The 24,302-nt window shown below is 40.0% G+C and overlaps 1 protein-coding gene across 6 annotated transcripts in view; it reads right to left on the bottom strand.

Annotated features, from left to right (window-relative positions):
* The window catches only part of Lrrc40 (leucine rich repeat containing 40), a 44,327-nt gene that overhangs the window by 12,449 nt on the left and 7,576 nt on the right, over nt 1-24,302 (bottom strand). For 5 of the 6 annotated variants that reach the window (XR_010050574.1, XR_010050572.1, XM_063258371.1 and 2 more), the window contains 8 exons: nt 23,939-24,120; nt 22,836-22,909; nt 20,127-20,256; nt 17,033-17,156; nt 14,074-14,216; nt 12,949-13,121; nt 8,511-8,598; nt 8,347-8,392 (listed from right to left, as the gene is read on the bottom strand). Coding sequence is in view for 4 of the 6 variants with exons in the window: in XM_063258371.1 (XP_063114441.1) it covers nt 8,347-8,392; nt 8,511-8,598; nt 12,949-13,121; nt 14,074-14,216; nt 17,033-17,156; nt 20,127-20,256; nt 22,836-22,909; nt 23,939-24,120 (960 nt within the window). In the remaining 2 variants the exon portion in view is untranslated. The other variant, XM_063258372.1, reaches the window with a different exon arrangement.

Below are 24,302 nucleotides of genomic sequence, written 5' to 3'. Positions count from 1 at the left end.
CAGTGGTCACCTTTCCACACAAACACACACATGGAACAAATGAAGTTCATGAACCAAGGTATCCCTGTGTATTATCGTGTAATTCTAGAATAATGGTAAGAGAGAGAAGGTCCTCAGTTTCCAGGAACAAAACTCATGGACTGTGCAAGTGGTTGGCAGAGATACAGCCGAATGAGAAGACAATCACATAAAGCAAGACAGGAACTGCTGAAGAAATTCTCCGATTTCATGGAGAGTCAGAAGGGCACAGAGGGTGAACTCGCTGAAGGAGGGGCACCTGATCAGGAAACCTTCAGGGTGCCAATCTGCCCTTTGCAGGCAGGAGACACAGACCGCTTTGCCCTGCCATTCCCCTGGTGCCTTGTTTACCATATCACTTGTCCTTACTTGGTTCAGGGGAGTGGGGGGAGAGCACTAGTACCCTAAAAACAAGAGTCTCAAATTGTTTGGGCTGGAAAGGCCGAGTCAACAGTATGTCCTTGATTGCAAATGAGCACCAAACAAATGAGGGGTGCAGGGACAGAATCTTCCCCTGAAACGTGCTGCGGTAAGTCACCAAGTCTGACTAGTCTTAGAGGCATCAGAGAAGCTGTCAAGCCCCATCTGCTCCAGCACACAAACAGAAGCCTGTGCTCCATTTCATTACGTGCTCCTGCATTCCATGGCCTTATCCAGCCTGGTAGGAGATCCCACGGTACGAGGGGAAGAAAATAAGCAGAAACATCACAAATCAGGAAACAGCATGTGTGTAGGGACATTTCTGTGGGTGCTGTGGACTCAAGGAGGGAATGAGAGGCCCACACAATCTCCCAGGGCCAAGCCAGCTACCCACTTGGAAGTGCTTCAGGGACTCTATTCCCTATCTTTCCAACACTCCTGTTTCATTTTCGTGATTATTTCAATGTTTGACTTTCTACCCTCTATTAAAATGAAAGGCACCGAGTGAATGTTCACCATCCAAGGCTGGAGGCTGGGGGCTGGGAGGAGGAATGAACCATAAGGGAAACTGGATTAGCTGAGCCAGGCATAGCAGTACCTGCTTTGGCAGAACCTGTTACTATAAACACAGGTTTCTAGGCTCTTCTCAAATCTACTGAACCAAGCACTGCAGGACGAGGCCCTTGGTCTGCTTAGTGGGCATTCCCAATGGCTCTGGTGGACACGAAGCTTCTCCTAAATTTGCTCTTTCTAAGCAACACCGCATTTTTTTAATGAAAAAGTTGAGAACCATAAATCTATCATACATAACTAGCAGCAATCCTGAGTGTAGCTCCAATTAAAACCAATTTACTCACTTAACCCCGCAAGCTGTCACCAGCTCCTGCTCCTCTGCAGCACTGTACATGCAGATGGCCGAGTCTGTGGCGGATGGGCCACCCTCGGTCTAACAGCGTGGATGGCATCTGCCCAAACACTGTTCATCAGCACACGATCGCAAAAAAAAAAAAAAAACGAAAGTAGGACAGCATCACATAATTCATGCCCAACTTATGGGCAGTCTGCTATGACTCCATTAATACAAACTTAGTTGGTGTTAACTTATTTTACAGTGCTGAGGACCAACTGAGGGCCTGGCATACTTCAGATGAATATTCTACCACAGAGCTACATCCCCAGGTGCTATGACGTAACTGGGAAAATATCCGTCCTGGTCCACTTGTGCTACTATAATGGAACATCACAGACTGGATGACTTGTGAACAAGAGAAATGTACTTTCTGTATTTCTAGAGTCTACCAAGTCCATAACCAAGGTGCTGGCTTTTAGTGTCCGGTGACGACCTGTGTCTACACTGTGGAAGGACAGGAGGATGGGCCTTCAGCTCTTTCACAGGATGTCAGTCCCATTCACGAGGGTGATCAGGCCTCCAACCCCTTAGGGTTCAGACCTGGAGTGAACCCCACAGCCTCCCTGCTGGAGACATGCCTTCGGGAAGGTGCGACATGGGCACAGGGCTGGCAGCTGCATGGGGCATGGCCTGGAAGCCTCAGGCTCCTTCTCTTTGCTTCCTGGCCACAGGGGAGTGAGCCTATTTCCCTCCACTGTGTCTCACAGCCTCGGAGTCTGCATATCATAGCCTGGATTCCTGAGTCACAACAGAGCTCTGCCACTTCCACTGTGAACATCAGCTTGGCGTGCGAATGGGACCAGCAGCTCCCAGAGGACACAGCACAGCCAGTGGGTGGACTTTCACAATCTGGTGGGCCTCGCCCTGGGAAACACCTTCCACCTGCCAAGGGGCCCAGGAACAGCACCACTGCAAGTGGAAGTAACTGTGGAGGTCTCCAGGGCTCCACACTCACACCCTCAGAGCTTCTCACCTGCCAGAACTTGCATGCAATTTGATTTGCCTGTCAAACTGCAAGATTTCTGCAAACTTCAGGTCCCTAAGGAAACAGCTTAAATATAACGAAGACAAATGTTTAATTACAGCCCACTGTTGTTTCCCCAGGCAGCTGATTTCACCTGTAGAAAAGTTAAGGGCACTGGTGTCAGGGTCCTTTGAAAGTCTGTGACCACCAGGGCAAGTCCAGAGCACTGTAGGACAGCTTCACAAACATTACTTCAGGAAATCCCAATCCTCAAAAATAAACCATCCCAGCAGGTATTATACAGATTCTAGTAATAATATTTCAATTAAATTCTAAAAATAAAGACTACGGTCTAGACAAAAGTACTCTGGAGTTACCAAAAGATTTAAAATTGGAAAGAATAATTTTAATTTCGTATCTGTACTTTCAGGCAACCAAGATTTGAAAATTAATTTTTCCTAGTGGAGGATAAGTAACAGTTATTACAAAAAAGTTAAGAGAAACCTCATATGAACTGTTGGGTCCGTTAGACATCTGGAGAGATTATAAATCAAAAACCAACAAAAATTAATATGCTTTTAAAAAGAACAAAATATCTCTCACATAACAGAGTTTGAGAAATCTGGGGAACATGTTTCTATCTTGGACACAGAGCAAACACTCAGATTTTCAAGTGATGCCGAACTTCACACTTCAGTTTAGTATCCTCAAAGGAAACAGCTTCTTCTGTCAGGTCCCCTCATTTCATTTGCAGTTTTTTACCTCGTTCTATCAAAATCTCTTGAATCAGAGCCAGGGATCGTGGCATACACCTGTAATCCCAGCACTTAGGAGGCTGAGACAGGAAGATAGCCTGGTCACAAGGTGAACTCAAGGCCAGTCTAAACTGTACAGCAAGACTGTGTATAAAAACAAAACAAAACAAAAAACCGCACAAATCTTGAATCAACGGATTCAGTCTTAACCAATTCAATTTCTACCTGTGAAACTGAGAAAAGGGTAGTTAAAATGCAGGGGAGAAACTAGGCTTGGTGCTACATACCTGCAATCCCAAAACTGATGAGGTTGAAGCAGGAAGATCGCCCTAAGTTTGAGGTCAGCATGGGTAATGCAGTGAGTTCAAGACTAGCCTGACTACACATTGAGACCATCTCCAAAAACAAAAAACAAATAAAAACTAAGAAGTAGTAACAAAGTGGCTCAATTTGTTCTTCAAAGAGCTTTGGGAAACTTAAAGACAATTAAATGCAATTCTGTTCCACGTTTAAAAGACTTGGACTTTATTATCCCCAAATTCTGATTCAACTACGTTAGAAGTCTTACCTTGGCACTACAGTTTTAGAAGTTGCACAGGTGATTCTTACATTGCTCTAGAGATGCACATAGCCTGGGTCAACTTTCCGTCACTGAGCTTTCTGCATACAACCCAGGCTATGCGCATCTCTAGAACAATGTAAGAATCACCTGCAGAACAAGACACTGAGATTACTTGCGGGGAAGCAAGGCTTGCCCTGGCTCATGGTTTCACAAGTTTCGGTCCATGGCTGCTTGGCCTGTTGCCCTGGTCCACCGTAGCACAGACATTCCACACACAGTGCATGTGGCCAAGGTGGCTGCTCATCAGATGGGGGCCAGGAAGTAAGGTCAGAGATGAGGGTTCAGCCGTAGGCACCTGACTTCCCTAGTGAAGCAATCCCTCTGCCAGGTTCCACAGCCTCCTTGAAGAAGGCCAGGCCAGGGAGTCAGCCTTTACTACAGGGCCTTTGGGGACAATTCAGATCCAAACTACTGCACAGCGTGCTCCTTCATGGAGCACTTTCTTCACACAAGCTTATTTCTTATAAGAAATGAAGTTATGGGGGCTGGGTTAGCTCAGCAGCATAAGCGCCTGCCTTGCAAGCAGGCAGTCGTGAGTTTGATCCCTGGTACAGAGGAAAAAGACCAAAAAAAAAAAAAAAAAAAGAAAAAAAAGAAATGAAGTTATGCTTCAATAAGGAATGTGCAAAGCTGAGGTCTACGTGAAATTAGATTACTCATAAACATAACTGTTCTTCATATCACTACTGTCATTATAAAATCTTAGCCAATGAATGCTTTAAAAAAGTCCTGAAGTCCAAAGAGCTCAGGCTCAACTTTAAGTACATGTATCTGGACAAACACAATAAAATGAAAAGTGATGAGAACTAAATGCTGGAAGCCACAAATGTCAAAGAACTTTCAATGTGATCAGAAAACTAGCGCAAGAAGAAAGAGCCATAAAATGTCAGTAAAATGAGCAATCAGAGGTGAAGGAAATAAACAACCTGAACAGTTAGGAACAAAAAGCCCCTTTCTCCCAGGCTCTGAGCATTAGTACACTTCTTGACTATAATTTTTTAAGCAAGTAAACTAATTTTCTTTTTTTTTAGTTCCGAACCCCTTAAGGAAAGAAAGCTAGTCTTTTTGTGCATTGGCTTTTGCTTGGTTTTCCTATTTGAAATAAATTTTTCCCATCCCAACTATAAGAAAAGGAGAAAGAAAAAGAAACAGAGTAAGACAACATCAAGGTCTGAGAGATGAAAGTGCCAAAAAAAAACAGGTGAACACAAAGACAGTACAGAGAGGAATTCTCAGTAAAACACTTTAATGGCACTTGGTCAGTGGGGTTTCAGTTATTGCTTCCTTCGGTAGGTGCTAGTTTTCCCCGATTTCTGTTCTCTAAGTAGAATATCTGTTTGTGGAGGAGGGGAAAAGGGAGTAAAAGGATCATGCCATGACGGGTAAATGCACCAGCTGCCTCATGACGTGCACAGTGAGCGTACTGGGAAGAAAGCCGTTTCCCAGAGGTTAACTTAGGCCAGGACAATACAAGGTGCTCTGCTAACTTGCTTCCCAGGAAAACTAGTGGAACTGCTAAGACAACACCGGCGGCAGTGGCAGCAAAGCATTTAATGCCTTTGGAGATGACTGTGAGAGCAGATCTCAAATGAAGGAACACTTGAAAAAGAAAATCCACGCAAACTGTGTGAGATAATGCTGGCATTCCAACTAAGCCTGCTCCACCCTGCTGCTCTCTCCCAGCTCAGAGAGGCAGATTCCTGGTCCAGATGGCTGCAGCTGAGAACACTGGACCCCTCCACCACCTGTGCCCGGGAGACGGCTCTCTCCCAGAAGGCACGGCTGCGATTCTCACCCCGCCCCCAGCTGCCTGCTGCTGATTTAAACCCATGGGCGCAGGGACCAGAGGTGGGGCCCTTGCTTCTACTCACTTCCCAATCTCTCCTCTTTCTGCTGTGATTCAAAGCCAGGAGAGACCAGGATACTAAGCACTGCTACTGCCCATGGCCTGCATGGAGTGCTCAGCTCCTGGGGCTTGGTGACACTCAGCCACTCTTCCCATTTCCAGCTCCACAGCCCTGGCTCAGGGACTGCCCGTCGGGGTAAGAGGCCACAGCACCCTGCTGATGTCATCACGGGAAAACTGACCTCCTTTTCACCACAGGGAGAGCTGTCAGAAACAGTGGAGGTTATGGAAAGAGCAAGGAAGAGACCCGGTGCCTGTGAAGGCACGTGCAAGACTGTGAGCAAGTGGCTCAGGAGAGAAGCAGGGAGAGGCCTGGGGGAGGCGATACTGCAGGGCTGAGCCTGCCGATGGCAGTGGGGCAGGTCAGTTACTGGGCGTAGGCAGTCAAGGAACATCTGGCCACAGGGCTGGGTACCAGAAACCAGCGCACCCGGGAAAACAGCTAATGTGAGCAGTGAAAGACAAGCTTAGAGAGGCAAAGGCGAACACAGGACAAAAAGGATAAAAGGCTGGGATCAGAAAAGAGAGGTAAGAACTTTTCCCTCTAAGAAGAAGAGTGTTATCCAGGGCTTACGGGGTTTGGTTTGGTTTTTTGAGACAGGGTCTCCCTACGCAGTTCAGGCTGGCCTTGAGCTTACTATGTAGCTCAGGCCGACCTTGAACTCCTGCCTCAGCCTTCGGAGCACTGGTAGCACAGGCATGTGTCACCAGGTCTGGCTTGCTAACAGTTTAACAGCTCCTAAAACTGGGGGTTTAGCTCAGCGGTGTAAGTGCCTGCTTGGCAAACTCGAGGTCATGAGTTCAATGCCCGGAATCAAACAAAAAACAAACAACAACAACAAAAAACAGCTCCTCTCCGCCTCTGATCTTGGACCTAGATTCAAGATAACATTAAAAATACAAGATAACTGGTTTCTTTTTAAACTCTTGAAACTCATCTCCTTTAAAACACTCCATACTGCCTAGATGAAAAAAGCATGGTGAACTTCCTCCCCTTTCTTGGGCAGCACCAAGAGCTTTCACTTCTTATTTTTTCTACTAAACATACTCTCCTACATTCCTTCTTTTGACCTCACATTTATTCAAATTTGGAAGATCAAACTTTTAGATTTACACACTGTGTCAGTAGGTCACTTGTGACATATCGTCAAGGAAAGATGGATCTATCAGGTTGTAACTCCATCATGACCTGAAGAACATCTCTAGCACTATGAGAACAAGTTTTTGAAGTAAAAATAGTTTGTCAGGAATATATTACAACAAAATTAATCAACAAGCTATTAAACAAGTCAAAAGAAGTCAAAAGATATCAACAGAGAATACTTTGAAAGATGACAGAATACATGGAAGCACATAATCAGCAGCTAAAGCTGTGCTTGGAGGCAAATTCATCGTTATTAATGCCTACGTAAGTTCAAATCAATAACCTAACCTCCAACTTTTAAGAAATTGGAAACCCGAAGCAGGGGCAGCCTGGAGCAGGCTCCCCTAGTGACACACACCAGAGACACTGGGGAGAGGCAGTGGGCAGCCCTCTGGGGATGGGGCTCTGGCTTAAGACTGAGCTACTCAAGGAGTGAGAAGTCACTGAAGCACAGCACCTCAGGGCCTCTGGGGGCAGAGGCCTGGAGAGGCAGAGGACCTTGGGCAATCCTTCCAGAACAGGGCTCCCAGGATCAGTTTGCTTTCCCCACCCACCAACATGCTCAAGGATTTATTTGCCTCCCAGGCTTCTGGAGAAAATAAAATTATACACATAGATTTCCTTACTCATCTTGGGATAACAGTTGCTAATAGAGGAATGCTTGTATATAAGTGCAATTTGTGCAAAGCTTTCCCTGGTTTTCTGTGTCCTTAAAAATCTGGACTACTCTGATGTGACCTCTGAGTTGTGTCAGAGTAATCAACTGCCTTGTTGAGAGGAAAGCTTATCTGCAGAAGGAAGAAACTTCCTCACAGGTAGGAAATGAATCTTAGAACATCAGCTTAATAATTTTTGAATACCACAGTAGAAAACAAAATTGAGGAAGAATGCAATTATGCTACTCCTTTAACCTGTGCCGACTGGTGATTCAGGCAACGTGAAACCCACGGCGGTGACCTCAACTGGCAGCTGCTGCACTCGGCCACTAAGTCTGCCATCAGCACTTGACTCATTATTTGTAACTAATTATTTGCTTCATGCTCTAGTTTATATCTAGTTTATGATGACAGACATGAAAAAACAAAACTAGAATTTATCACACCTTCAGTGAAGATTTAGAATTTAGAAAATAAATACATTTATATTATTTTCATTTTTGGTACACATTCATTTTAAGTAATTATATCTTAAAAATGTCTCTCTTCTGAGTTTTTGCCAGAACTTAGCAAAGCTATGCATGGATACATACTTAATGTCGACATACTTACAGGTCAGCTGAATCCAAACACTATATCCTGAAAGTAAACCTCTGCTGCTTGGTTAAGTTGAAGAATTAGGTACTACTGAAGCTTTGTTATTTTATAGTTGGTAGAGTTTAACATAAATCTAAGAGACTGAATCATTGTGAGTTTAAGAATTTTTAAAATAACTTCAGGATCTGTATGGCTTGCATGGATCCGAATTTAGAACCATGACTGCCAAGGGTGTTCCTTCCAAACATTCATATTCACACTACACTGAAATGTGAGCAGCTGACACTTCATCATCTTTCATGTATTCTTCAAAATACAATGGAAAATAGAAAAAGCAGAAAGTAGAAAAAGTACCTTTGATTTTGCTGCGTAGATATTTTAGGACTTCTTGAGTTCCTTTCTAAAAGGATGGAGACAGAGACACACATTCACCGGGGCACATCTTACAGTTTTACAGATCAGCATCCATCTTTGAATTTTGATTTAAAATTACAGAGCTCAATTCTCAACATCCTTACATTAATAATTTCTCTTCGAATGGTTCTCAAAGGATTTCCCTCTAGTGCCAGGAATTTCAAATGAAGGTTTCCCAATGAACAGGGCAGACTGTAAACAATTAAATTCATTTCGATTAAAACATTCAATAGAAGAATAACCAAATCACATAATCGACTAAAAATAAGAACATATGACAAACATATATCCGTAATAGATGTGAAGGAGGCCCTGCTACTAAGCCTAAACTATTTTCCCTGAAGATACATGCTAAACACACACAAGAAAAGCTATCCATATTTTTGACACTGTCATACAAAAATTGCAAAAATAGAAAGTGGTCAATAAAACATTTGCTAAATTAAATTCTATCCACTGTCAAAAATTAAATGTTAAAAATATAATTATTAATGAATCAGTATCTCAAGACAACCATTCTCACTGATAATTTTGATTTTGCACTTCCAGCAAACAAAATTCTTTTTAAATGAAAAATATGCAAAAAAGAACAAATAATTTTCATCACCCAGATGTTTTCATTCAGTAAGGAGATACAATCTCAAACTGAACTTCTATAAATAGCAAATGGTAGTGTGGAGATGGCAGTATTGTTCTAAGCTTTTCACTGAACATACGAGAATGATTTACACACAATTAACCAAATGCAGTAAGAATACAACATAGAGCAGCCACTGTGGATAGTGGAATCTTTTACTAAACACACACCTATCATACAGCTAAGCAATCCCGCAACTAAGTATTTAACCAAAAGAAATAATGTCCACACTGAGACTTGCACAGAAAGGTTCACAATTGCCAAAAAAATCGAAGATGACCCAAATGTCCATCAGCTGAGTAGTGAAGAGATGAGCACACTGTCAAGGCTCGTAATAGAGTAATATTCAGCAAAAAGAATAAATGAACTAACAACACAAACACCACATAAATGAATGGCCAAAGCTTTCTGAGGCATGCTGTGTGTGAAAGCAACACCACATGTGATGCCATGTCCGGGCATTCTAATACGGCAGAACAAGACCTGAGCACATGAGCAATTAGCAAATGCTACCTCTCCGGAGAGGGAATTGCCTACAAAACGCCTAAGGAAATTCTGGGGAGACAGAAATGTTCTACCTGACAGCAGCAATGACTACTTCAGATACACAGTCACAGTCGATGACTAAATGTTTTAAGAACAATGATCATAAAGACACAGTGCCACTATCCTTCTCCGAATGCTCCCCTTGTTCCTGGCACTTTCTGAAGCACTTCTGGACAGCCTCTTTCATGCATGTGGTTGGTGGTGTCACCACGGCTACCTCACAACTGTTCCTGTAACACCAGCTGGCCTGAGGGGGCTTGGGCACGCCATCACTCTACATTATGTCACACTGACAGCTCCGCCTCTCTGCTGGATGTTATTAAGCAGCAGCGTTTACTGTATTTTTTAATCACACCTCCAAAAGACAACACAAAAGAGGTCTTTCAAGATGTAGGAAGAAAAATGGGGTGAGTGTGAAATGCACTCAAAGAAAGGGGAGTGTTTTGAGCAGAATGAGGGTAACAGCAGTGTGTCCCTTTCTGTAATACAATTTTTAACTTAAGCATTTGCTGTGCGTTTCCAGTCACGAGTCACACACCTGTCAAGCCAACAAACTCAAGGCCTGAATTGGTGGGTTTCAGTAGGCGTCAATGGCACAGCAGAAATGAGCATCAGATACAACATGTACGACAAGACCAATGCTAAGCAACCTGAGATGCTGTGAGAGGAGAGCTAGACACTAGGCAGGGGAAAGCTAAGAAAGCAAAAGCAAAGCCGGGTTTGCACTTCGAAAGGATGGGCCACTCTCGGACAGCAAGGAGGCAGAGGGCCTTCGGGGATGAACGAACAAAAGGACGAGCTGGTGTGTTTATAGTTCAGGGTAGTCAAGGCAAGAGACCTGCAATAGCAAAAGACAATGAATGAAGTCTGAGTGAGAAACACCCTGAAACTGTTTTGCTAGTAAATGTGGGCTTTGTAAGATGGCAGTTCTCAACATGTCAGTGGGAAGACCAGAGGCACAACCACTTCCCAGGAAAGGTTTCAATAATAATAATAATAATAATAATAATAATAATAATAATAATAATAATAATAATAATACTGATAACAATAATAATGAAAGGAAGGAAAGAAAAGACAAGAAAACAAAAGAAAAAGAGAAAAGAGAATTCTAGGATCTCATTGTAAGTGATCTAAAGTACTGGTCCCTCAAAACATGTACTTTTTCCCTTAGTGTCTTAAGTGATTATAATACATAGCCATAATACATTGCTATGGCCATGGGAAACCATCAAACCCCGTAAGCAGAATGATCTAATTCTTTTTTTTTATAAAAAATATTCTACGAGCAGCGTGAGGAACCAGTATTTACTTGGAAGAAAATCTAGACAGATACAAAATAAATTATCATTAATATCTCAGAAATATTTGTAGAAAGGGAAAAACAACTCTAATATTTACTAAATACCGTTATATCCAATCCCAGTGTCTGTGAGGCATCTATAAAAGTTACTTTTACCTTGCTTTACATTGTTTCACGCAGGAATTTGATGAAATTACTACACAGAAAAATTTACATGTCAATACTTATAATGGGCACATGTTGATTCTGTGATACGTTAATGAAAAGCTACTCACTACCCACAGAAACCTGTTCCTCTATGGTGAAAGACACAAGTGGTTGTTCCTGATGTAATAATCCCAGCACTTGGAAGGCTGAGGCAGGATGACTGCCCAGAGTCCCAGGCCAGCCTAAACAGAGACCTCATCTCAAAACAACAAATACACAAACAAAAATAACAAAACAAACAAGATCTGTGGTCAAGCTGTACCACGTGTTATACATGAACTGTGGGGAAAAACCTAATTTTTAAAAATACTTATCAAAACATACACATGAAGGAAAATCTAACTTGCCTAATTTTTCTTCTGTAAACAGCACCCTCTCTTTCTAGCATCCAAGTGCCAAACCCTAGACATCTAACTGGTACACAATCCAGGGTAAGACTGAGTCTCATTTTTGGTATCTAAAATGTAACTCCCTAAGTACTGTGGTTCTCTCTCTTTTTCATGATTCCTTGCTTACTACTCCCGACCAGTTCATCAACACGGCTCCTCTGACTCACCACCTATGTCTCACCTCTGCCCTCCATCCCTATCCCTTGCCACTGCTGTTATAGTTCGAGTCCTCAGTACACAGTGACTGGATGTGACAAGTGAAGCCTGGTGACAGGTGTGTTACGGTGAACCAACAGAATCCCACTTAAGAGTTCCCATTCAAAAAACCCCTTCCAGCCAATGCATCCAGCCAGCCATCATCTGTTTACTGTTTTACTATTGTAGTGAGATTGGTTCTGCCACAGTCTTCCTTCAGTAACTCTGAACTAAAGAAAACTGATTAATCAAGGACCTCTTCTACTCAGAGGGCTCAACTTAGCCAGAGCCCTAAGTCCTCACAACCTCCCTCCCCGCCTGCTCTTGGGAACCCCAGAAGCTGTTTGGACTGTTTCTGCCTGCCCAAAGGACGCTTCCAGACACAGATCCCCTGGGAGCCAGGGGAGGTAAGACCCTGAAAGTAAATGCGGTCCTCACTTTTGTGCCCCTGGTCACCAACTGCTTCAACCTAACCCAGTGCTGAAGATCACTTGGAAATGACTCCTACTAAGACTGCCCCAAGTCTGCTCAGTAAATTGTAAACCCTCTACTTTCCTCAAAATATTTTGTATTTCTCTTATGGCTTTATATTTAACGAATTTTAAAACACTGATCAAGGTTTAGGGACTGGGGATTTAGCTCAGCGGCATAAGCGCCTGCCTTGCAAGCAGGCAGTCATGAGTTCGATCCCTGGTACCGATAAAAATGAAAAAAGACAAAAAAAACCCCCCAAAAACAAAAAACAAAACAAAACAAAAAAATGAAAAAGACAAAAAAACAAAAAACAAAAAAACCACTGATCAAGGTCTTCTTATCTGCAGAGGTACCATCTAGGAATTAAAAGATAAAGCTGTCAATTAAAAACAAAAATTCAGCCTTTTAGCTGGGTGTGGTGGCAAATGCCTGTAATATCAGCTAATGCCAGGCTAAGATAGGAGTCTCTTTGCCAGTTTGTGACCAGCCTGGGCTACAAAGGGAGTTCAGGGCCAGCCTGAACTGCACAGCAAGACCCTGTCACAAAAAAGACGAGAAAAAAAAAAATTCAGCCTTCTTACAGTTCGAATCAAGTGAGTTACATTTATTTGTAAATATATCTGCTTTTATTATGATATCAAGCTGGCTACAAAGAATAATTCTTTGCATATAATGCTTAATAAATGCTTAGTGAATTCAATGTGAGAAAAAGAATTAAGACTTTTATAAATATTTTAACAAACTATACCCAAATAACAGGCAACTTCCATTACTCTGATGTTTCTACTTACCTACTAATATCATTGTTGCTTAGGTCCAGCCTTTCCAAAGACTGTAGTAGTGCAATTTCATCTGGAACAGATTTTAATTTGTTATCCCTCAGGTCTAGCACAAGGATAGAACTCAGATGCTTAAGGTGTTCTGCCGCTAACATTTCAATCTGGTTTTCACCTACATGCAGTTCCTATAAAATCAAAGATCAGTTATGTGTATTTGTTCAATTTTATACCACCAAATAAAAAAAAATATGGTCACTCTTAATTCTAAGCCATTGAAACATACATTAGAAAAATGCAACTTTTCCATTATTCATATGCTTCCATTTTCAATTACTTTTAAGCCATCTTACAACTGAAAAAAAAGGCAAAAACTTTTTCAAGAATTTTATTGCAGCTTAAAAATAAGTAAGGCTGAGTTTGGTAGAAGTGTCAAGTGTACAAAAAAAGCAGTGCAATGATTTAGTGATTAAATTTATAGGACTGACACTATCAATTTAAAAACTACATGGAAAAAAATGAGTTTCAAAACAATTATGTAAGTTCAAAAAAGTTATATATAAAGTCAGTTTGTTATTTAATACTGTCATTAGTGGTTATTATATATACTATTTCTCATTAGCAAAATTTTCACAATTAGATGGAAATTAATCATAGCAAATAAAAGTTTATCCCATATCTTTTAAATCACTATCACTATCCTATTTAGAAAAAAGTAACACCGAACACTCATACAATAAAAAAATATACAGAAACCTAAAGGATGGTACATGGAAAAGAGAATATTAATGCTATACAGTTAAAATTAAAAGAAAGTAATTTTAAACAGATCTGAGCAATCAGGTAAATGTGAAAAGTAGCAACTTAGAAAATTAACTAAATATATATTATTCACCAAACAAATGGTAAATTTCTACTTTTTAAGTTAATTATAGCTTTTCAAAAACTGATTACTAACAGTATCATTACTGTCAGTAGCCATATTGACATTCTGAAAAGCATAACACAAGACAAACACAGTACTGAAGAGTAATAATCAGCCCAACATAAAAGAAGGCTAGCAGGATTTTTTTTACAAATTAATTTTCATAAATAACTTTTGGAAAATATGCAGTTATTGAATAATCAACTAAACAGTACCTTCAACAGTTTACAAGAAGGAAATTCTGGTAGAAAACGTAATTTATTCCTTCGCAAATAAAGCAGTTCTAGGGACTCCATGCTGGCCAATTCAGGAGGTATAGTTTCCAAGACATTTGAATTGCAATCCAAATGCTTTAATTCTGCAATATATATTCAGGGGAAATTAGAACTACTTTTCTGCCCAGGCCATCTTACAGTCAAAAAGAAAATTGTTTAGAATTCAGTTGAAGTACTCTAAAATAAATAAATCATATGCTACTTCTCTCAACATGTATCTTTAAAAAGCTTAACAGTAACTAACAACATATAACCATGCATGCGCATGTGCTGGAAACAGAAGTCCAGTAACTCTACGCGGTTAGTGACTCAGACGTACCTTTACCTCTGGCAAGCTGACCTTTGCTCCAAGTCCTCACCCATTTCCTGTCTTCCATCCACCCATACTGCTTCCCTCCGACGCTCCCTATCTCCGTCTTCCTTGTTTAAATCACATGCTTTTCCTCAACTAACACTCTCAGTAACTGCACATACTATAGCTCAAGAGAATGTCCTTGGTTACAGGATATGTACCACCTGTGTCTCTCGTAAAGCCAGACAGAAAAAAACAAAACCGGAGAAAGGCAAAGGTCTTCCTTCCCAGCATCTTACTAAGCAGTTTCTCCCAACGTACACTGTAAATTCTTCCATTTACCCAGGCCCCATACATTCTCCAAGCGTTCACTCTCAACCTTCCCACTGAGTTACGTATGTAATGTGTGTTCTACAACTGCTTTTCCTATATTGTCAAGCTGTCAATTTTAACTTAATTCAAGACTCCACTGAAACAACTGCTTTCCTTTTCATATATGAAGCTAACTCTTGGGAAAACAAGTACAATACTACTTTTAACTATTACTAGCAATTTTTGTATTATTTGATTAGAAGGGTGAAAAGCAAGTCACTCTCAGGTCTACCAGAACCAAGTAAATTCTACACATAAAATTTCATTTTGAAACTAGAGCCCTAATCTTCACAAATACTTGCATCAGGACCACGGGCTGAGAGAAAGCCAGTGCTGTGTGGTGAAGAGCAGTAAGGATGCAGCAAGGAGACTCAGGTCCTGGCTCCACTGCTTCCAGTATAACGTATAAGCCTGGGCCTACGAATCTTTAAAATGCTAGAAAAAAAAAAAGTAGTTATTGCATCTACCTTACAGCACTGTTGTGACTGATGTGATGTTAAAATGATATTCACAAGAGCATTCTGAACTTATACTGTGCTTCTTATGGTTTGTCTCTGGATGTCCCCCCAAAGCCTCATGTAGTCCCCCCAAATGCCTCATGGAGGCAGCTGAGTCTAGCATTTGTGATTGGTCCATTGTCTAGTGCAGGGATTGACGATGTGAGTGCTGCGAGTAGCTGACATACAATGTAAAGGAGGGACGGAGGCGTACTTTTTCCCTTTTGTCCTTGTTGCATTTGATATCTGCCACAGCCGCCATGAACAGCCGACCCTCAGCCATGCCACCCTACCTTCGAGCCAGCAGAGTATGGGCCAAAACCTCCAAAACCTTTAAGCTAGATAAACCTTCCCTCTCTTCATTTTGGACATCAAATATTTTGTCTCAGCAATAAGAGACAAGTAACCAAGACAGTGCCATATAATTGTAGGATATTATTCTTGGAATCTAATCACTAATAGTGACATAAAAGCTAAATCTTCTACTTACACTAGATTACAAATATCTCTTGTTATGTATGAGGAACAGAAAGCCCTTGAACATCAATTAAACAGAGAATTACGAAAGTTGCTACAAACTGAGGATTGGACCTAGGGCCCCTGCACATGCTGCACTGAATTATAACCCAGTCTTTTTTTAGTTTTTATTTTGAGACAAGCTCTTGCTATGTTGTCCAAGCTGGCCTCAAACATGGGGTTCCTCTGTGTTGGGACTCCCAAGTAGCTAGGATTGCAGATACGCTCCACCATGCCTGGCAGAATTGATTTTTCAACAATGTGCTTGTCTCTAAAGGTACTTTCACAAGTTTATAAAGAAAGCTAAGCTTTTTTCTTATATATGCAAGACAGCCTAATTTATGTTTCTCTATTATAAATGATAAATAATTAACTTAAAGTAAAATAGCAGATCTTTCCAATTTATCTCAAAATTATCTGCAACCAAATGTAAAAAATCCCTTTTATGACTTGCTTCACAAATGAAATGGTTATAAAAATGAAGAGGATATATGTGACTAGCAAAAAAAGACTTGATTAGTGAATAGTCTACAGCTGACAAGCAAGACACCATTAATCAAGAAACAACATTTCTGTCTTTGAACAAAAAAAAAAAAAAAAAAAAAACATTTTGGACTCAATTAGCAATCCTAAAGTAAAAGGATACTTATTTAAATGGTACCTTAATTTTTATATCCTGTATTATTATGTTTTGTAACAACAAGAAAAAAATAAGGAAAGAAAAAGAAAATAGCACTCCCCAAATATTAGTTTTCCAGTATACAATCATGACTGGGTAATAGTAAACCTTAACAGAAACACAAAATTTTGAATTTTCATTTTAAAATGACAGGACTAACAACCTGGGTCCTCAAGTAAAGCAAGACCTTCTTGTGTTACAGCTGTAAGTACTATAACAACATACAATGGGTGTGTCCACTTCTGAGACAGAAATAATCTCTCAAAAATGAGACACAGCATAGCAGAAAACTTACCAATTTCTCAGCTACATAGTTTTACTACAATTCACAGTCAGATTTTTTTTTTCCTTTTTAATAGTGTGCCTTTTGGTGGTAACTATTCAGACAATTGCTAGACAATTATGGTTTAAAGAAAATCTAACTACTTACTATTCCATAAAAATCTATGTATTTTTTTGTATAATTATATTAAAACTTAGTTTTGTACAGGCAATATGTATCAACTTCAAAGTCATGCAAGGTTTAAAATATAGAAGATTTACTTTTCATTCTACTTATTTCTGCTGGCAAACTCTGCAGTTGGTTACTGGAAAGATTGAGTCGCATCAGACTGGGTAGAGAAGAAAAACTACCAGGAACAGCTGCAAGACGGTTGTTTGAAAGGTCCTTTGAAAACAGAAAAAACAAAACGCATGAATAAATGAGAAAACAGAAAAACAAGCAAACATCATTAAAGAGGATTTCATGATTCTGAGAGAATGCAACATAAAAGAGGCCACTTCAGGAGTGACAGATTTTCTCGCCTCCACCGCTAATTTCACAGACCTTCATTCATTTTGATATTCTTTCAAAATCTACAGGCCTACAAGGTGTCTGCCCATCAATGTAGTAGACAAAATAGAATGAATTCTTAAAGAATATTAAATTGAAACTGATGAGATCTGTAATAATTCATTTTAATGCCGTTAATATCAATATAACGTTAGTTAACGTCACATAGGTTTCTAATAAAGCTGATCTAGCATGCATCATGTTTGCAGTGCATAAACTACTCATCTATCTTGCAGTTGCCGAGTACCTACGATGAATTAGGCACATTATTAGAAAACTATCATATGAGATGAATAATACTTTTCAATAAAGAAAATTCTCTAAAAATTAGAAAATTAAGCTCAGAAAGTGGCCACTTGCAATTCTTAGAAGAAAATACTTTGTCTCGGCTCTGCTGACTTCAGCAAGTCTGCTGTGCCCAAAGCTGGAAGTTCTTCTACTCTTCAGTCATCTTGCTTAATTAGTACTTCTACCCCCATGTTTCTTTAAGCCTTGTTTTTTTGTTTGTTTTGTTTTTCCCTTAAAACACTTATGTCTTTCAAGAAAGGGTCCTTCACTTATTTAAATGTCCTTCAAGAAACGATATTATGAAGTAGGTAATTTTTTTTTTCTTGTTTTGGGGATCGAACTCACAACCTTGCACTTACCAGGCAAGCGCTTGCACCACTGGGCTAAATCCCCAGCCCAAACCAGGTAATTCTTGTAATATCAAGATAAAGCATTCCATTAGCTACCAATGGCAACCATGACCAAGAAAAGATGACTTCAAGCAATTTTCTTCTGAAATTTTCATTGGGCCTAACATTAAACAACTGTACTCTGCTACTTGCAGGGAACTAAGAAGATAAAAAAAAGATAAAGATGCTGGATCCATTCATTTACTGTTGCAATCATAAACGTAATACTATCACAGTCTATAACATCAAAAGTCTGGGTCACTGTATGGGATGGTATCTTGGACTAGATCTCAGACAAAAGAGGATACTAGTGAAAAACAGAAGAAATCTGAAAAGTTTGTACTATACCACTGTGAATTTCTGAGATGTTACTTATGTCCTATAATATGTAACTGCTAACATTAGAAGTTAGGTAGAAAATACATGAGAACTCTCCTACATTTATAACTTTTTAAAATCTGAAATTATTCTAAAATGAAAAGCTTGAAAGTGTTACAATTCAGAAACTCTCAAGCCATTTTAAAAAGCCCAAATAATTTTAACAAAATTTCTTCTAAATTCCAAACAGCATTACTAATATTTAAATACTGCAGTTAATAAAGTTAGATATAAAAATATCAATGTAGTCCATATGTTTGCCAAGTCATTTCTTCAAGAAGTATTTATCTAGTACTGTTAGACTAAGCAGTTCATATAACCTAAAGAAAGTTTAAATGATTACAGATGTTAATTCTTTAATCTGTTTTAATGTATTGCTGTACATATTTGAGATTTAACACTCTCTAAAACACAAGTTTCAAATGAAACATCTCTGCATTACACCAATGACTAGAAATGAAAGGCTTCTTTTATTATACAGGTTTTCCTAGCTTTAGCTTTCAGCTCTGAATGTATGTTTCATAAACGCTATTTTTTAATTTTATAAAACTTAAAGACAATTTTTAAGAAAATCTCATGACTCCCTTATTTGCCATTCATTTTGTCTACTTTTTGCTTTCCCAACCTTATTTCTGATCTTACCAGATCAAAAGATTAAACACTGAGAGAAAAAAACACTGAAGGAATGAATAGCTGAGATGGTATAGTATATGTGTTTAAATACTAGAGCAAATGACAGACTGTTAAGGAAGGTACACACACAGAGTAAGTAGAAGTAAAAAGAGTAATTTTTCCTTTAATTAAAAAGTAAAATTTAAGGCTAAAATGATATGTATTTTCTAAACATGTAAAAGGGAAATAAATCTTTAAGAAGAAACACCTTACAGTGGAACCTCATTCTCTTGGTAGCTAAAGTGAAAAAAAAAAAAAAGAGACAAAGAGTTTGGCATTACGCTGGCTCATGCTCAAATTGTCACTGTGCCCAGGCACAGTGGCACATGCCTTAGCCCCAGCACTTGGGGGCTGAGGCAGGAGAATCACTGAGAGCTTGAGGCCAGCCTGGCCCACAGTGAGCCCAAGGCCAGCCTGGACAACCTAGAGAGACTCCATCTCAAAACACAGCAAACAAGCAATCTTCCCTGCATTCTTTACTTGGTGCATGGCTTGTGACCAATTTCCTTTATCAGCTTCAGTTGTACTTAGGGTACAACCACCCACTGGTCATATGTAAACCAAGAAGCATAGTGCCTAAAGCACTTTAATTATTCTTGATATCATGATTAAAATAATACTTATATTGTTTTATAGCTACGTCCATCTAAGATAGGTACAGGGGTCATTTTGAAAAACAGCGAACCTAAGGCAGGCCTTGAAGGAACTGTCTGTATACTAAGAGGGAAGAAGGGCCACTGAGAATAAAGAAGAAAACGGAAATGGAACTAGAAAACTACAGAACTGGTATATGCTAAAGACACCTCCCTATATTCTGCTAAGCTAATCAAAGCCTCTGAATAACACAGTCATCTACATAGTCTCCTCCCCAAACTGTAGTCCTGATTTATGACTTCAAGTTGATTAATAACATAAAAAATACAAATGTTTCTAATTTAGCAGTATCACTGAAATGAACAATTTCTGGTCATCTACTTTAGCACATGTCCCCAAATTTCAACCATATGTTCAATTTCTCAGCATGATGAAATATTCCACCATCCCCGAGCAATACAAAAATGAGAAAATTACAACTTACTAAATCTTCTAAACTGGAAAGTTGTTCAAATCCCTCTGGTAAGCACATTAGTTCATTGTGCTGGACATATAGGCCCTTCAGGTTTCTTAGATTTGTAATTTCTTCAGGGAGCATTTTCAGTTTATTATGGCTATTGGTTAATAAAATAAATGAAGACTAATTTGGTAAGCAACACAATATTTATGTTACTGCTAGATAACTACATGGACTCATTACATAAATGAAATATGATTACTAATTTAAGTACTTTTCAAAATTCACATTCCAAATATATATGCTCCTTAAAAGAACAGTAATCTAAAATAATCAAATTATAGTTTGAAGGAAAAACAACAAATAAGGGGTTTTAACAGACAAATAATTTGAGTATTTTTTATTTCTTACTAATAATCAACTTTGATTTTTCATATAACATGAAAGGACTTATTGGACTCTTAATTTCTTATACTATGTCTGACTTCTAGAATTCTGACAAAACTATATTTACACACATAATACAATGGAATTTAGGTTTTAAACGAACCATTCAAGACAAAAATAGCTATTTATCTTTGAGTGCTGGCAATTTCATGTTAATAGTAATATTGATTTCTACACCGTATTTGGTCTAAATTTTTAGTTATCCCTTCTGTAGGGACAGATACTCAGCTTACTGATCTGGGATCAGTTCCACGTCCCACATCCGGGAGGATAATGCACTGCCTGATAATTAAGAGATGAATGAGCAAGTTCCCAAGTACATTACAACTAGATCACTTAAAATTCTGCTCTATTTTCAATCCATAAACAGCTGCTTTTCTATGTAACAGGAAAAACAGAAATACAAAGCACTTTACATTAACTCTAAATTACATTACCATAAAACTAATTGCAACAAAAAGCCACAGGATGTTTTCTCCAAGAGACTAAAATGGACGTGCAGGGGTGTCCCTAGCCTCCAGCTTCCAGGCCCCGCCCACAGCACACGGGGGCTCAGCCAGGACTTCTAGACTTGGAAGCCTCCCTCCTTCCTCCCTCCACCTCTCTCCCTCTCCACACCCCAGTGTCTCCACAGGCCCTGTGCCATGGACTTGGAAGGGAAGAGACCCTGATGCAGCTGCAACGCTCTGAGGATTTATGAATGTGCGGCTTTTTACTGAGCGAGGACCTCGGGAACTGGGTTCCCTCAGGCCAGTTGACTTTCCACAGTCCTGGCGGTATTACTCAGATCTATTGCCACATTTATTTTTTAAACTAGTGTTTTAACTAATTTCTTGTTTAGAAAAAAAAATGCAGCTCGCTGCCAGCAATCCTTTACTTTTCCATGCTCAAGAATTACTGTATTTTGTAAACAGAAATACTGTATTTCATAAACTAAAAATATATACTACAAATAGAACAGTATCTTTTCTAAGACTACTGCCAGCTGAGAGAGATGCTACCTTAACAGTAAAAGCGAGACCTCTGCAGTGCCCTGGATGGGTGGAGGTCAGGACTCCAATTCTCCCATTTCCTCCAGGTGAACTGTAACTGCAGGGGCTGCCTGCTGAGAAGTTTAAACTGCGCCTTAGGTGTCACTGGCTTCCTCCTCTACAGGGAATCCCCCTTCCCTTCCCTTCTCATAATCTACGCCCCCACAAAGCAAAGATCAGGCAAAAGCTCTTTCTTTAAAATTTGGGTGAGCACTGGGGGAGAGTCCATTGGCGCCCAGTGGTGCAGCCTCCCAGCACTGATCAATAACAGCACCCGGGGGCCCCAGGGACACCTGGGGAATGTCAGTGCAACCAATATTAACGAAAACTAACTGGGGGTGACACACACCTGGGACCCCAGTGCTCTGGGAGGTGAGGCAGGAGGATGACAAGTTCCAGCCCAGCCTGGGCCACTTAGCTACAACATCTCAAAATTTAAAAAATAAAATATAATGCAACCTCTAGGGAAACACTGTTCTTATAAATAAATGGTTCACTACATTTTCACATGGAAAAATGTATAAAATAAATAATGGGCTAGGGCTGTAGCTCAGTGAGAAGGCCTTGGGTTCTATCTCAGTACAGCCAAAAAAATAAAATAAAATGTGGGCTGGGAAGCTAGTGTGAGCACTGGGGTCCACCCTGAACACCAGAAAGGGGTAAAGGGAAGAAGAAAAGAAAGCAAAGAAGGAAAAAGCGTTCAGCACTTCTTCCTTAGTGCTTTGTACCCAGACATTTTTAGGTAACAGTAAATTCAACCTTGAGATGTCAAGAAGGACCTTTTCTAAAGATAAGACTCACCATGATTTATCTCATACACAGAAAACATTTTTTAAAAAAAAGTGATTGCCTTAATTCATGAATCAAAAAACATGCAAGAAATTCTAAAAGCAAACATAAAGACAATCTGCCGTGCGTGTACATTTGTAGCCCTGGGTACTTGGGATGTTGAGGCAGGAGGGTGGCTTGGGCCAGGCATAGCCTAAGCCCATCTCTTACACACACACACACACACACGAACAGTAATCTGAGAACTAAAACTTAAAATCTTCCTTCTCTTTTAGCTATTTTTGGAGATTATACAAAGATCACTTTGGGAGCAAGTACTGAGGCCTGAACCCAGGGTCTCAGTGCTGTTCAGTACGTGCTCTGTGACTGAACCATGCCTAGGCCCCTGCTACCTTCTAATGTTATACCAATGTAATTACTAGGATTACACTAGTATAGTTGCAATACTAGAAATAAGCTTAGATTTTACCTGACATTGAGCTTCTGAAGATTTTCTAGCTCACTTATAGCAGCAGGAAGTGATGTGAGCTGATTATCATGTATCTAAAATTAAGACAAAGTCAATATTATTAGTCTTAAAATTGACAATAATTAGCCGTTGCCAATGTACAAAACTACTCACTAATAATCCCGTTCTTCTCGTTCAGTGGCAGTGAACTGTGCTCCTGGGACCCTAACTGCATTAAGAGGAGGAAAAGGATTTTGAAACTGACCAAACTGGTGCTCAGAAATCATGAAATAATAACTTACTCATTTTAAACATCAAAAAGAAAACACACATGCACACACATGTGCACACACACACATCACCTCACTGCATCTTCCTTCAAACAGACCAGAGAGTTAGAAACTAACAACAGCCCGACATTATTATTTATGAGAAATACATGAGACTGTAAGAATTCTATGAGAAAGGAAAATGGAATTTCTCTCATGTTCTCACAGAAACTGTTTTTAAAATAGAAACAAACACAGAACAAGCCAATTTGTCTTACAAATAAAGACAGTAAATACTCCTGTAGAAAGTTCACTACACACATCCAACATCTATATATTCATGAATTTCAAGACTTTGGACATTGTTAAGTATAATCACCAGCAGCCTAGAACCACTTCATGTTACCAAGACATGGGAACCAGGCCCTGACCACAGACTCCCATAATAAAAACACAAAAGTATAAGCCTGGTAGTTTAGTAGATCAATGAAATTGCCAGGAAGTTACAAAAAGTAAAATAAATGTCATCCTAAGCACTGTACTTGCTGCGGTGTCTAGAATAACAGTGATGTTAAAACAACAGTAAGAAAAACATGAGTGGAAGTAAATGAAGGCGAAAAATCACTTCCACTTGCAGAGCGATTTCACAAGGCACTACCCCCCACCTCGGGGCCAGGCACAGAGACCGAGGCATGGACAGACGGCCTTCCCAGGTCCGATCCAAGCCTGGTGCTCTGCGCTCTTAATTATCACGCCATGCCTCCTCCACATTCTGAAGGGTTTTGTACTTCGGAGAGCCAAAGTGCAGCTCTGGGGTCTCCTGCACTTCCCCACCCATAATTAGTGTCAACTCACATCGAGAACGGTCAGTGCAGGCAGGAGGCGAAGGTCATCCGAGAGTGACCGGAGGTGATTGTTGGAGAGGACAAGCTTGGTCAGGTCCGTCTGCTCCCACCACCGGTCGGCGGCGCTGAAGGACAGATTCTGGTTGGCCTCCTCAGGGACATCCACATTGATTCTCCACACACACTGGGGCACTGTTTCCACCACCACCACACACACAGACACAGACACACACAAATACAGAAACAAAAAGTAGATCGTAAGCGACTTACTTTTATAAGAGCTACTCGGTTTACCCACTGAAAAACAATTTCTGAAACAAACAAGAAAAACTCCAGAAAGTCAAACAATACACTGCCTCTCCAGTGCAAGCTGA

Source organism: Cavia porcellus, unplaced genomic scaffold, assembly GCF_034190915.1.
Source record: "Cavia porcellus strain 051 isolate PalLab524CR breed Dunkin Hartley unplaced genomic scaffold, mCavPor4.1 scaffold_1, whole genome shotgun sequence".
NCBI classification, from domain to species: Eukaryota; Metazoa; Chordata; class Mammalia; order Rodentia; family Caviidae; genus Cavia; species Cavia porcellus.
This window is presented reverse-complemented; position numbering and strand designations above follow the sequence as displayed.